The 15,537-nt window shown below is 51.3% G+C and overlaps 1 protein-coding gene across 5 annotated transcripts in view; it reads left to right on the top strand.

Annotated features, from left to right (window-relative positions):
• The window catches only part of DENND4B (DENN domain containing 4B), a 2,051,633-nt gene that overhangs the window by 733,955 nt on the left and 1,302,141 nt on the right, over nt 1-15,537 (top strand). For all 5 annotated transcript variants that reach the window (XM_069651381.1, XM_069651348.1, XM_069651357.1 and 2 more), the window contains one exon: nt 11,125-11,191. In XM_069651381.1, the coding sequence (XP_069507482.1) occupies nt 11,125-11,191 (67 nt within the window). The remainder of the gene's footprint in view (nt 1-11,124; nt 11,192-15,537) is intronic.

The raw sequence follows: 15,537 nt of genomic DNA, 5'->3' as shown, positions 1-15,537 counted from the left end.
ATTCTGGCTCTAAGTTCTTCCCTGAAGGGGATATCAGTGAGGGCATATGTAGGAATGCGCCACAGCGGTATTGGGGGTAGGGGGAGTCTAGGGCCTCTTAGCCTCCATTCCATTGTCAATGGCGAGTGATCCGAGATCGTTCTGCCCAGGTAAGTGGCCACCGCCACCTGGGGCGGCTGTGCCCTCTCTGCCAGTAAATAGTCAATTCTGGTGTAGAGATTGTTTGGAGGCAAGTAGTAAGAGTACTCTCTGTCCGCTGGATGCATTTCTCTCCACACATCCGCCATATCCAGACTCCCAAACACCTTGTTCAGTGCAGTCGGGATCAGTGGGGGCCCCTGCAGCAGTGCACTAGATCTGTCGAGTGTGGGATCGTGCATGCAATCGAAGTCTCCACCTCATATGAAGAAGCAGTCTTGGTATGGGGCCAATTTCGCACCGAGCGCAGCCAGGTATGCTGCAGTGCCGTGATTAGGGAGGTAGGAGTTCACTATACAGATCTCCTGCTGTTCTATACTCCCTCTCAGTATCAAATATCTCCCTCCTGCATCAGCTTCTTTCGCCAGGAGGTGGAATGGGACCCCAGCGCTAATCCAGGTGTAGACCCCTCAGGCGTATTTAGAATAGGCAGCCCTGAACCCCTGTCCGCCCCAAAAATCCAACACTCTGTCCTTGCCTTCAGCACTGAGGTGTGTCTCCTGTAGTAGGGCTATAGAGACATTCTTCCTCCTCAAGTAGGATTTAATTCTGTTTCTGCATATATACAAGCCCATCCCTCTCACGTTCCAGGTCAACACTTTTAAGTCGGCTGCCATTTCCATCTGTAAAGGCCCCCGTGTCTCATACCCTCCCCAACCCCCTTGCCCCCCCCGGTGCCCCGTCGTCCCCCAGATGCCTCTCCCCGCCACATCTTTCTTTCATTCAAAACCATGTAACTGCCCGGTCTACCCCCCTCCAACTCCCTCCTCCCAGCCTCATCAGTTCCCCCTCCCAGTGCCATTTTGCCCCTCCTTGGACTCCTTTTGAAGACCATATAATAAAACAACCAACACTTCAAACTAAACAGTCGGCATCTAACGTGTGCAGAAGCCAAATGGCATTTAACCAATAACGAAGAACTGCGCTCAGCAGCCGCGCTGTAGCCACAGCGCTCGAGGGCTCCCACACCATCTTGACCTATCCGGGTCCTCATGTGCGAGTGTGTGTGGTGTCAGCAACCGGCCGGCACCTAACAGTTTTTGGGGGTAGATCGCTCCCTGGAGTAGCGTCCAGGTGTCATCCCGTCTTCATGTTGTGTCTCTGTTCGCTGTGTAGTTGAGTATGAAGTGCGTTTCATGATGCAGTAGTTCCCTGTTCCATTGGCACGCCACCTTCCCCCAAAATGTTGATCTCCAGCTTGTACTTTCAGGTAACTCGCTCGTCGCCCTGATCCAGGTTGTTCCATCCACATCCTGGCCGCTGCTGGCGTATCCAAGAAGACCGGCTTCTCTTTGTAGATCACTTTTAGTCTGGACGGGTACATCAGCATGCATTTAAGCTGGAGCTGCCTGAGTCTTGCTTAAATTGGCACAAAGGAGTTTCTCGCCCGTTGGACTAGCGGTGCATAGTCTGGATATATCGCTATGCTGGAGTTGTCTCGGCTGATGACTCCGCCCTCTCTCTCTCTCTCTCTCGCTCTCTCGCTCTCTCGCTCGCTCTCTCGCTCGCTCTCTCGCTCTCTCGCTCTCTCGCTCGCTCGCTCTCTCGCTCTCTCTCTCGCTCTCTCGCTCTCTCGCTCTCTCTCTCGCTCTCTCGCTCTCTCGCTCTCTCTCTCGAATTTCAGGATAGCTTCTCTGTCCTGGAAATTGAGTATCTTCGCTATCATGGGGTGCGGATATGAGCCTGGCGGTGGTCTTTTCTGCAAGGACCGGTGGGCCCTCTCCACCACAAATCCTTGAGATAGTTTTCCCTCCCCCATTTCCTGGAGGATCAGGTTTTCGACAAACTCAGTAGGGTTCGGGCCCTTCATCCCTTCCGGGACCTTTAGTAGGCGCACATTGTTGTGCCGAGCGCAGCCTTCAGTGTCCTCGGCCCTGGCCTCCAGCGCCGCATTCTTTCTTTCAAGCTCTGACAGTCTTTTCTGTAGGTTACTGGTGGTGTCCATAGTCTCTTTCAGGTCCTGTTCAGTATTCGTGACACTTTCAGTGAGATTACGAATGTCTTGCCTCATTAGTTGCATGTCCGATTTAACTTCAATGATTTTGGTGTCAATAAAAGTTTTCAAGGCAGCGATTGCGTCCAGTACCTGGCTGTCTTTAGTTCCTGTTTTCTTGTCTGGTGGAGCTGCTTCTGTCACTGTTTCACTCCTTTGGTTGTCCCTTAGCCGTGACAATGAATGAGTCCATGATTGTGGCTTTTTCTTTATTCTTTCCCCTGGACTGAGACATATTGCAGCGCTGCCTATCTCGGTGGCTTTCTCTAGTTCCGTGTGCCTCCTGTTGAGGGCAGCAGGTGCAATTTACGTGGTGCCCTGATGTTCCGGGCCCCACTGCTTACCAGGTGCAGATGTGAGCCACAGCACCGTTCTCGTGGCGCAGTTTCAGGGTCATGTCTGATTTTGCGCTGTCACAGTGCCAACTGGCAGCGCCCCGCCGCTGCGCGCCAGCCGCAGCAATGACTTTAGTGTCTCCTAGTGCCAGCTATTCTTCCGTGTGTCCACCAGCAGCTTGCATCTTTAGCGTTTCGGCCGCAGCGCACAGACATCCAGCCCCTCATCCTCCAGGTGCGGGACGGTGACCTCCTCAGGGCGCCTGGTAGAGCAGTTCTGTGTTCCGAGCTGTGCTTGTGGTGTTGAGTAATATAGTGGTCCCCACAGCAGAAGGGGCACACAGCCCGCTGCTCAGCAAGATTGTTCCTGGCGTGGTACGGTGTGTCCTCCCTCCCCCACTCCGGTGTAAGTCCACTGTTGCAGCACCAGACCTCGTGTTATTTAGGTGCCTGGGTCTTCCTTATAGCCTCTAGTTCCCAGTGTGACCTGGGCTTGCACACTTCCTGGGGTCCCTCGCACACCGTGGGCGCGTCTTTGTGCTGAATCTCTCGGATGTCTTAGTGTAATCCGAGGTATTGGGCCCTCACTATGTCCAGTGCAGCCCGGGCCAGCCGCTGCATTCCAGGATCATGTATTGTTCAAATATGGGGGGCCAGCTGGGTGTGGAACCACTCCCGGCGGTGCGTGTTGTTCCCAAGCTCCCGGCACGTCTCCTGTGCCTGCAACACACCTCCTGCCTGCTGCTATTGCTGTCCCTGCGCACGCCGGGGCACCAGCGCTCGTTTCTCCCCACTTCGCATGTGCAGGCTGGCACTCTTGACTCCTTGCGCGTTCCGTGTGGCTTACGTGCGTTTCGCCTGCGCCTCGCTCGCCTGCAGGCCTCCAGGCCACGCGGGCACAGCCGGGGGTCGCTGTTGCACCGCCCCTCGCCCCAGCGCACCTCCTCTGTACACCTTTCCCGGCTCAGCCGCAGGCCTCCTCTTCAGATGCGGCCAACCGGGGAGGGGGAAGCCGCAGCAGATCCGGCGCTCGTCGACAGGTCCCCCCTCCTTCCTAAGTGGGCCGCCGCAGGAGCGCTCTCGCAGGCTCATCACCTGCGCAGCACTATTAGTCCCCGGCTCGAGGCCACGGCAGTCGCTTCAGGCCGTTGCCGCTCGGCAAGTTACAGGGGCCAAGTGTCGGCATGAGCCCCTCCCCTATAGCGGCCCTCCTCACTCAGGCTGCCATTTCTTCGGCACCCCTGGGGCTCGTGCAAGGGTCTTGTTTACCTGGATGCAAGCTCTGATTTTCTTCGGATGTTCGCTCAGGAGTTACAGAAACGCTTGTGTTATTAAGCGCTGCTGTTTTTTGCCATTTTAATTGCAATTGTTGGCGAATTTAAGGATCGATGTTAGGATCAAGACGGGAGCTCAGCCCTGACACAGCCTCACTCCATGAGCTCCAGCCAAGCCCCCCATAGACTGCACGTTATGAAGGAGTGCTTGATTGTATAATTTAGTTGATGCTGCCAGAATGAAATCCGTCAATAGCGGGTAGTAGCTTGACCTGAACCCTCGGCTGTCACCTCCTCTATAGCTTTCGTGATAGCACTATCCAATTGAGTCGGCTCCATACTCCTTAAATTGTACCGTTTTTATTTGCTGGCCATATTCAGAGTACCGTTTAAACAATGGAAGCAGAAACACTACTCCAGTAATTAACTCACAGCACACACACGGATGCCCCGGCGTCCCACTTTACAGCGTGGGCGAGTGCACCGAGCGGAAGATACATTTGTTACATTCCTTGCAAAAGCAGCGCCCTAAAGCACAGTACGGCAGACCACAGTGGTTTGTATTGCTGCCTCCCTTCTTCACTTTGCCTGACTGCAGCGAGACTGCAATTGAACGCCGCACTTAAATGCTGAAGTTGTTTGATCCCAGATATAATAATTGAGCATAAATAAGATTAATGGCTTATTGCAAACAAACGGTATTACCCAAATTGTTCGTTTACAATTGTTCGAATGAACAATTGACCGAATTTAAAGGGTCACAATTGACCTTTTCACAATTGACCATATATATATATATATATATATATATATATATATATATATATATATTTCTGAGGCTTGTGGAATCTGCTTAGATCACATGCTGTGCATAGGCCGACATCTAGTGGAAGCTGCGGAGTATTACAGTTTGTTTTTCGAAACTCGAAAATGGGCGTCGACACAGGCGTGCCAGTAATACTATCCCTAGTGTGACGTACACTGTACCCAAGATCCCTCACGCGTCTAGGATCCTCAGATTGTTTTTTTCCGCCATACTGGTCGGAAGCATCTTGCGGAGTCCCCTGGCCTTAGCCATACTTTTGCTAATAATTGAAATTTATAATTCTTTATTGACATCCTTCCCCACCCCAACGTCGACCCTCGACAATCGACGACGGCTGGAGAAGACATCGACCGTCGGCTGCCGCACGACGGATCTGGGCCTCGGAAGGCCGCTGGCCTCGGCCCGGGCCTGGTAGGCCGCTGGCCTCGGCCCTGCAAGTAGGGAGAGTGGGGGGTGGTACATACTCTTCACTCTTGGTATATAGGTACACCTTATCTTATATATTTCATACACTTACCAGCCCGCTGCCTTTAGGTACGTATGGAGGGTACCCCTTTCCAATTCTGCCCCAAGTGCAACCGCAAATACCCTTGGGTCGACAGGCACGCCTCGTGCAATCTCTGCTTGCCGAGGGACCACCCCGAAGCGAACTGCAGAGCTTGTAGTAGGTTTAAACCTAAGACACTTAAGGACCGTTCGACTAAGCGTTGGGCCCACCACGCCAGGCAGGCGGCCATGGCAGCGGAGGGTGCCTTCAGCGATGGCAGCGACGCCGTACTTTCGGACGGCGAGGGCATTACGGCATCGAAAGACAGCCGAGCGCAGGTCCCCGACCTCGGAAGGTCGTCCGGCAGGGCGGCTATGGGGAAGACCCCCGGCGACGCAAGCGCTACACACCCTACACACACTAAGCACACTAAGTCCAACCGAACCTCGACGACGTCGACTTCTCGGAAAGAGGCACAGATAGAACGGTCCGACTCGGTGTCCTCTGGGCGCTCTCGATCGAGATCGCCTCATGACGCAAGGCAATCATCCACTCTTGCCAAGAGTGCCTCGCTCCCTAGACTAACGGAAGTTCGATCGTCGGAGGACGAAGACGACTTCCACCCCCAGGCCGCGCTCCAAGAGACGGAGCCCGCAGTTAACACCAGCGAGGCCCCACGCTCGAAAAACACAGATACCTCTCCCGATCCTCAACGCCAGGCGTCGAAAGTCTCCGGGGCCTCCAAGGGACAGGGAAAACATTTTTCCACGCACGGGGAGGGGGGGAAACAGCGGAAAGCACATTCTTCCACTCCTGTACGACCACCCTTCCCCCCTAAGCAGACAGACAAATACAAGTCTACTGAAAGATCAACATCCAGCAAGGGTACCCTTGATAAGTCCCCTAAATTGCCTACTAAAGTCATCCCCTGTTCCAAAGAATGGTCCAGTGAAGACATAGACAGGGTCATGTCAAGGATGTCTTCCTTGGCTGATTTCTACAACAAGAATCCAGAGCATTTCCTCTCGTATGACCCTCAGGGGGCCACACCCTCAGGTTCCACTGATCCTATCCCCCTAAGTAAAAAGGCCCGGTTCGAAAGACCTGAACCCTTCAAGGTGCAGCTTTACTCTACTCCATTCCCTGAGGGGGACCAGGAGTTTGAAATTATGGAGGAACAAACCGGGACGGAATACTATGCGGATGATGAGGATCAGGAGGACGAAGAATAGACCCGTCCCTGGTGAACCCAAACCTCACCAGAGCAGTCAACCCCAGGGTCGAAAAGCTTTTCCGGGCAGCCCAGTCTGACCCTCTCTATATAAGAGGACATCTTAAACCAGACTCCCTAGTTGTTACCAACACTCGGAAGAGGGCTGGAACACCCTTATCTTCATCAGAAGCTCCTCCCGACAAGGAGAGCAAGAAACTTTACGGGTTTGGCAGGAAGGTAGCCTCAACGTCCGCCTACCAAGCAAGGATTGCTAACTCCACCACCCTGTTGGCCAGCTACAACTGCCATCAATGGGAAGAGGTCGCGGCGCTCATAGCCTCTGCCCTTGAACCGTTAAAGGGCCAATTGGCTCGAATCTCGGCAGAAGGGAGAGCCGTGTCTGGTTGCATATTAAAAGCAACTTTCGACGCCGCGGACAACGCAGGAAGATTGATAGCAGAAGGTACTGTTATCAAAAGACATGCGTGGTTACGGCAATCGGGGTTCAAAACAGAAACTCAGGCTTCATTAATAGACAAGCCGGTGGAACCCGATCTATTGTTTGGGAAAGCGGTCGAAGACGCACTGAAAAACGCCAAGGACGAATACGAGACACTGAAATCCCTTGGCCAACTAACCAACAAACCCCCGAACCAGAGGGGGAATAGTAATTTTCGTCGCCCACGCGGCCAAAATTCACAAAGAGGCAACTATGCCCAGGGACAGGGTACACAGTGGAACAACAGCCAGCAGTCTACCCAAAGTTACGGCAGGGGTAACAAAAGAGGGCGTGGAAGAGGCAGAGGCAGCCCCAACAAGGGAGGTGGCACGCCTCCACCAAAGCAGTGACGCTCAGTTCAGGGTCCCTTCTCACGCAACCCCAGTAGGGGGACGCATTTCCAACTTCACCCAGGCTTGGGAAGGGATCACCTCAGACAGATGGGTGCTGTCAACAGTGTCCACAGGATATTGTATAGAATTACTGCAGCGTCCCCGGAACCATCCTCCACGACAAAGAGTACACTCCTTAGAACATCAGAAGATCCTTCTCGAGGAGATGGCCATTCTGCTAGAAAAGGACGCGATAGAACTCGTCCCAGGACACCAGGTAAACAAGGGTATCTATTCAACTTACTTCCTTGTGCCAAAGAAAGATTTGACAATGCGCCCAGTACTGGACTTACGGCCTGCCAACAAGTATGTCAAGCCCCAAAAATTCCGTATGACCACGCTACAGGAGGTAATCCCCCTCCTAAAAAAGGGGGATTACATGGCAACCTTGGATATGAAAGATGCTTATTTTCATATTTCCATGCTCCCGGCGCACAGAAAGTACTTGCGCTTCAAGGTGGACAGTCGCCACTACCAATTCAAGGTACTGCCCTTCGGGATAGCTTCAGCACCAAGGGTATTCACCAAGGTACTGGCGGTGGCAGCTGCACACCTACGCAGGGAAGCAATCCCAGTGTACCCTTATCTGGAGGACTGGCTCATAACGGGGGAAACCCCAGGAATTTGCAGAACAAACATTCAAAGGACTATCGACCTCCTCCACGAATTAGGCTTCTCAATCAACGAGAAGAAGTCAAGCCTAGTGCCAAGCACCTCAAAACAGTTCCTAGGAGCAATCCTAGATACTCAGAAAGGGTTGACCTTCCCTTCGGAAGAGAGAATTCGGAATATACTACTGCAAATTCCACATTATCAGTCCGGTCAACAAATAACGGTACGCAAAGCAATGCGGTTACTGGGCATGATGGCGTCATGCATTTACCTGGTCCCCCACGCGCGACTGCGCATGCGTCCTATGCAGGAATGGTTGGCGAAACAGTGGTCTCAGGCAAGTGGTCAGTGGGACGATCTAGTGGTCGTTTCGCCAACACTTGTACAGAGCCTACACTGGTGGACAAGAGAGAATCTCGCAAGGGGAAAACCCTTTTACGATCCCGAAGTACAGGCAGTGGTGACTACAGATGCATGCCTGACTGGGTGGGGAGCTCACCATCTCCACCACACAGCTCAGGGTCTCTGGTCTCACTCAGTAGCCAAGAACCACATCAACCTGCTAGAGGTTCTGGCAGTATTCAGAGCGCTTCGGGCGTTCGAGCCCCATCTAATAAACTTGTCGGTGCAGATCCGGACGGACAGCACGACAGCCATGTTCTATCTGAACAAGCAAGGAGGGACTCGTTCGCCAAATCTGTCCAAGCTTGCCCAGAAAATCTGGATATGGGCACTCAGACGGAACATCTTCCTGTCATCGCAACATGTTCCAGGGGAGCTCAATTCCCTAGCGGATGCTCTAAGCAGAGACTCCCTCCCAGAAGAACACGAATGGGTCCTTCACAGAGAGATCGTAGAAGATCTCTTCTCTCAGTGGGGTTTCCCCACTATAGACTTATTCGCCACAAGCGAAAACAAACAATGCCCAGGATTTGCATCCAGGTTCCCCCAGCCAGACTCCCAAGGGAACGCCCTGTGGATGAACTGGTCAGGGATGTTTGCGTACGCGTTTCCACCAACTCCTCTCATCAGGAAGGTAGTGTACAAGATGAACAAGGAATCGATGACGCTCATCCTAGTTGCTCCCATGTGGGCGAGACAACCATGGTTTCCACACCTACGCAGGATGGCGGTGTGCGAGCCCATCAAACTTCCAGCCTGGTACAACCTACTGTCCCAGCAACAAGGTCAAACAGTGCACCAGCAACCCAACTCAATGAACCTGGCAGCATGGCTCCTGAGGTCATAGAGTTTGGACATCTCAATTTACCACAGAGGTGTATGGACATCCTAAAAGAATCCAGGAAACCAAACACAAGGCACTGTTACTTTGACAAGTGGAAGAGATTTGTTATTTGGTGCCAGAATAAACAAATCAACCCGGTTGATTGCACTCCTTCCAACATTGTGACATACATGCTCCACCTGCTGGATGCAGGATTGGTTTTTAACTCTCTGAAAGTACACCTGGCTGCCCTCTCGGCTTACACCACATCCCATAACAAGGTGTCGTGGTGGAAAGTACCAGTAGTTAAAGCCTTCATGGAAGGAGTAAAGAGACTTCACCCTCCTATTTCTAACCCACCGCCAGGATGGGACCTTAATGTGGTGCTAGCTAAGCTCATGGGCCCCCCTTTCGAACCCATGCATAAAAGTAGTCTCAAACACCTGACTAATAAAACTGCCTTCTTAGTAGCCATTACCTCTATAAGAAGGGTCAGTGAAATTCAGGCTCTGTCAGTGCAGGATCCTTTCTTTACTATCCACAAAGACAAACTGGTTTTACGCACACACCCTAGGTTCTCACCTAAATTTATATCTAAATTCCATGTAAACCAGTCCATCGAGCTTCCGGCTTTCTTCCAGAACCCGCAAAGCTCGGCTGAGGTGAAACTTCACACCCTAGATGTGCGTAGGGCGGTCCTCTACTATGTAAATAAAACCAGACCGCTAAGGAAAACAGATCAACTGTTTGTCTCCGTAGCTACAGGCAGAGAGGGAGATCGCGTCTCTAAAGGCGCTATCTCGAAGTGGATTATCAACTGTATACAGCTGTGTTACTCTCTTTCTGAAAAAACTCTGCCTTTTACGCCAAGAGCCCACTCTACTAGAGGCATTGGGGCCACTCTGGCTTTCATTGCAAATGTTCCCCTCGACACCATTTGCAAAGCAGCTACTTGGAGCTCTATTCACACTTTTACTCAGCATTACTGCATTGACACTCATTCCAAGACAGATACACAAGTGGGACAAGCGGTTCTAAGACACCTGTTTGCTCATGACTCTTCTCACATCCCACCTCCTTCTTCTGGTACTGCTCGCTAATCTATGCACAGCATGTGATCTAAGCAGATTCCACAAGCCTCAGAAGGGATACATTACTCACCGTAATCGTATTTCTGATGCTTGTATCTGCTTAGATTCACATGCGACCCACCCTTCCTCCCCTCCGAGAGAAGGCGCATGATTGCTTGTAGTCTTACCTTTCTGTCTATCTGCTTGGATTATCTGTACTCACGCTACTCCTCATGCTTCCTCATGTCAGAAAAAATACAATCTGAGGATCCTAGACGAGTGAGGGATCTTGGGTACAGTGGACGTCACACTAGGGATAGTATTACTGGCACGCCTGTGTCGACGCCCATTTTCGAGTTTCGAAAAACAAACTGTAATACTCCGCAGCTTCCACTAGATGTCGGCCTATGCACAGCATGTGAATCTAAGCAGATACAAGCATCAGAAATACGATTACGGTGAGTAATGTATCCCATATATATATATATATATATATATGGGTTTGGCGTTGGGTGGGGGGTTGTGGGGGGTTTCCCCCCACATATGTTACTATTGACCTTCACAATTCGGTCAGTTGTGAAAAGGTCAATTGTAATTCGAACAGTTGTAAAACGAACAATTCGTATACAACCTTGCAAACTAGGTGATATGCTCTATGAAGGATGGCAGGTAGAAAAATGTTGGTATTTGGCAGGATGGTTATAGTTAAATGTCTCGTCAAGATCTTCAGTGGAAATTAGAAATTGGTGAAATAGAGTGTGGCTCACAAGTAATAAAAATCCTACTAGAAAATGTTTAATGTGAAACTATTAAATGATGCTGCTTTGTTATATATAAATAAAAAGTCCATAAATAAAAGCTGTGTAGGACTCCTGCGAAAACCCAGATGAGGGCATGTGTAGGTTAATGAAGGATGAGAGGAGCTTTATTTCCGGGCTATAAGCGATGGGGTGCTACAAGGTGACGAGAATAACATTATCTCTGCATCCTTTTGTTTCAGGCACATCTCTCACTTCATGCATAATGTTCCCTTTCCATCTCCCCAGCGACCACGCATTCTGGTACAGGTGAGTTTCTTTTCTTGTTGTGTTCATCTCTGTTATGTTGCGCAGCATTTGTCAAATGTTTAATTGCCAATTTCGTGGCCTGGGTGCACTGATACAGTCTTGAGCATGTAATTGAAGGATATTGGCCTGGCTCTGCATTACATGAAAAAGGCAATTGTTATTGCAGCTCTGACTATATAGTTTAAACACTAATAAGAATATATTATGGTTGGGATGGGCTGTGTTTTACATATATGTTCAGATTATGGTCACCGAATGAATGGGGATTTGCAAATTAACATAACCATTTAGTCAATGATGCATGCGTGGTTACTTGATATTCCGCCTAGATATCCAAATTGATCTGATTTGAAGCTATGAGAGGTAGGGCCTATAGCTTATGCATAAATGGAAATATTATTCAGTTGTTTAAAGAACCAGTTCAGATGCCATTATTTCTTTTGAGGATTTTTAATGTGTCCTAGGGAGAACACATTGTAAACATAGGTAAAACCATAGACTAGATATAAGGTTTCTGTTTCTATGTAATGACTAAAAACCTCGAATCAGGGGGCGTGGCTAGGCATGTCATCAGGAAGATGGCTGCCTAAGTGTCTCCACCGTCGTGAGGGCGGAAAGGCATATCAGAGCCCTCTCCTAGCATCCCACATAAAGTGACTATGGTGCAGCGCTAACTCAGTACCCAGTGGCCATTGCCGGGTAAAGTTTCAAGGCCCACTGGTGTCTGCGTCTTGAGGATTGACCCTGTGGGGGGTTGCGGGCCTAGAGTGACGATGGCGGCTGTGTGCCGGGCCCGGTCGCGAAGCAGGTTGCATGCTGCCTGTAACTCCGACTGTTGACTTGCGTCGGAGCTGCCTTCGGTGGGCACTGTGGGGGGTGTAAGCCACCCCCCCTACATCATCGCACCGGAGATGTGTCCGAGCTATGGGAGCGAACGTGACAGCCAGTACTCCCATCTGGTGTGCATCATCGCCCCGGAGTGGTGTCCGGGCTTTAGGTGCTGGCCGAACTTCGCAAATAAATCGACAAAACCACAGAGGAACTCTCCCACAAGATCCTGGCAGTGGATAAAGGAGTTTCAGAGGCCAAGCACAGGGTGTCTGAGGTGGAGGATACCCTCTGTGAGTAGTCCTGCGAGGTGGGTGAGTGCTCTAACCGACTGGAGGCCTTGGAAGCCCGCTGTGAGGCCCTGGAGGACGAGCAATAGGACGGGGAGAACCGATTCCGCAGAAATAACATCCGGATCCGGGGCATCTCTTCAGTGGTGCGAGATGAAGACCTATCCAGCTTTGTGGCCGATCTCCTTAGTTTCCTCCTCAACCTGCCTGGGCACCAGGAGATTGAACTTGACAGGACTCACTGGAGCGGAAATCGTGCTGCCTCGACCCAGGACAGGCCTGCTGATATGCTATCCCGGGTTCACTTTTTTCAGCTCAAGTAACACATCAAGGCTGCAGCTAGGCCTTTGGTGTCCATCTCCTTACGCAATATGTCACTCACACTGTACCAGGATCTGGGTCGACGACCTTGGCAAAGCGCAAGCCTCTGCGCATGCTGGCTGTCATGATGCCTACCCCCGGAGCACCAGGCCAGGCCCAGCACCCCCGGGAGCAGGCATCACGCCCCCGGGTAAAAGCCCAGCGGCCCTTTATAGGGGCTCTTTGGACTCTGACCTGGCGCCGTTGGCGCCAGGCTCATGTTGGACATCAGTCCTGGCGCCATAGGCGCCAGGCTCATAAGGGGAAGTGTTTGGTGCACTTACCTGAAGCAGACCATGCTGCATGAAGAACCAAGCCAAATGAGGCTTAGGTAGGACTATTTTTCTGAAGGAACTATTTTGTTACTTGGTTGGGGCTGTGGAAGAATACACACCTGGAACTTCTTCCAAGGCTATTTAAGCCACGCCCGGACAGCCACACGTGCTTCACGTTGTTCTGCATCCCAGCAGCTGAACGCTCACCGTGTCTGCTCCTGCACCTGGACTCCAGTCACGCCCGCCTCGAACCTGGAACACCTGTAAGGAAAGAAGAGAAGAGAAAGGTGAAAACCAAGAACTAATTCAACCTTCTTACCTGCATCCGTAATCTTCACGCCAGCATTCCTGAAGGAAGACTTCCATTAAAAGCACCGCGTTGCTCGCTGCAGCTCTGCGTTTCACTCACCTGTTCCCGAGACGCCGCCTGGCTCCATCGCCACATCTCTGCAACCTAAGGTGAGCAAGGGAACACAAGAGGAAAGCTGAATTTTCAGCCATATTACCTACCGGCTTTTCTTGGTGAACCATTCCACATATTGGGTCGGCGCCGCATCTTTGGCAGGTACCGCACCCCGGCCCCTATGGGGAAAGGACAAAAGACATTACTGGGGAATTATAAAGACATTTAGAGGGGTCGCCCTCATCACTAACTCACCTGATTTTACCAACGGCAATTTAACCCCTCAACGCATCGCTTTTGTTCTGCACCTGAAATAAAGGACAGATCACAGGTTAGGAAAAACAACATAAAAGGAGGCTCACACTTGAGCTTTTGCATCTTCTTACTTACGGCGTATCGCTCAGAAAAGTCACGTGGATTTGCCAACGCCATTCTGAAAACCAGTGAAGTAACTGGACGAACGTGCGCCCCTGCACCAGAAGCAGGATGGAGAGTTCATCCTTCCAAACCATAAGGTGAGCTTAAACCGGGGGTTTTGGAGGAAGTCAGAGAAGAACGAAGGGGGAAAGGGGGGAGCAAGCACACTATTCAGCAGACAGTTAATCCCCTTTCTCATCTGCAGAAGGATATTCTTACGGGCCAGACAAGCAAGATTTGGGGGTCCTGTTCAATCGGTGGTCCGAATTCTGCGCGTCACGCTTGAAGAGGCCACAGCAACCCAGACCAGCGCCTCTGTGGGAGCCAGGTGAGCGTTACACTGACTGAGTGACTACGTGCAAGAGAGGTGCCCTATAGGTTGGGCTTTCCTACTGCACTCTACTTCACTCATCACGGGAGGCGCTGGGTGGTTCGAACACTGAAGGAAGCAGAGAGCTTGCTGGATCCAAAGGGGTCGGGTGGGGGAGGCCTGATGGGTCGGCACGATTCAAGTCAGGGGACTGACCCAGTGCCCTCTCAGAAATGGCGTATGGTGGGCAGGGGAAGGCGGGTGAAGGGGCCAATCAGAAAGACTTGAACAGTTTGTGCTCTTGGGTGTTAGCTTATTTGCTGTGGTGGGGTCTCTTCTGGGCCTAATAGTGTCGTTGGGGACTGGGTTGTGGTGGTCCGGGACCAGTGTTGATTTTCAGGCGTTGAGTTGGGAGGGAGAGTCCTTTGAGGTTATGGCTCTTTTCCGCCCTCCTAGCTGGGTTCCTGACAAAGTTTCCAGATGTCTGAAAATCGCTCGTGTTTGAGCATGGTTTGGGGTTGGGCTGAGGGGGGTGTGGAGTTGGTTTATAAATGTTTGCTGGGGGTTAGACAGTTATCCTATGAAACATATACTTGGGCAGTTCGGGCTGTGGTGATGGGGGGAGGGCACCTTGATTTGTGTGGAAATATTGCCTGATGTAGCGATGGATGCTGAAGGGGAGGACTTACTGCTGATGGGGACATGGAATGTGCAGGTTTTGAATTCCCCAGTGAAAAGGAAATCAGTGTTGGACAAACTAAGGGAAATGTCTCTCTCCATTGTGTTTCTACACGAGACCCACCTGCTTCTGCAGGACGAGAAGTGTATGAAAAATAAGCCATTCTCGCACCAGTTTATTTCGCCTCTGGATGCGAGAAAAAACAGGGGGTGGCCATCCTGGTGGGTGAGCAGACCCCGATCTCGAGCGTCAGGGTACTGTGGAACTTGCAGGGGCGCTATGTGTGTGTTAAAGGTCGGTTGTGGAATCGGATGTTCACATTGGTGTCGCTATATGTCCCAGATGTTGGCCAGGATGTCTTTTGGAAAACCTTCTGCTTAAAGTACTCCATTTCTCTGAGGGGCAAATCATACTAGGCGAGGATTTCAATTTGGCACCCAACCCACCTGATAGACAAGACTCTTCCCCCTACCAAGTTAGATGTTAAGCACTCTATGGCTTTTGGAAGATTCTACCGTGAATTGGGGGTTAGTTGACACATGGAGACTGGCTCACGCAGAGATAGGGATTTCTCTTTTTATTCACATGTCCATGGGGGGTTTCTCTAGGCTAGATCTCATTCTCATTCATAGTGCACTATATCTCTGCGTCCGAGGGGTGGACATCAGTACACACCCCCTGTCTGACCATGCACCAGTGTCAGTATCTCTGGCAGTGCTGGATAGGCCTGAGAGACCCAGGCGCCTATGGAATTTATACAAGCCGGTGCTTAGAGACCCTTTGT

This window comes from Ambystoma mexicanum, chromosome 1p (assembly GCF_040938575.1).
Source record: "Ambystoma mexicanum isolate Mex_15411 chromosome 1p, UKY_AmexF1_1, whole genome shotgun sequence".
NCBI lineage: Eukaryota > Metazoa > Chordata > Amphibia > Caudata > Ambystomatidae > Ambystoma > Ambystoma mexicanum.
Note: the sequence above shows the minus strand (reverse complement) of the source record. Positions and strands in the feature narration are given on the sequence as shown.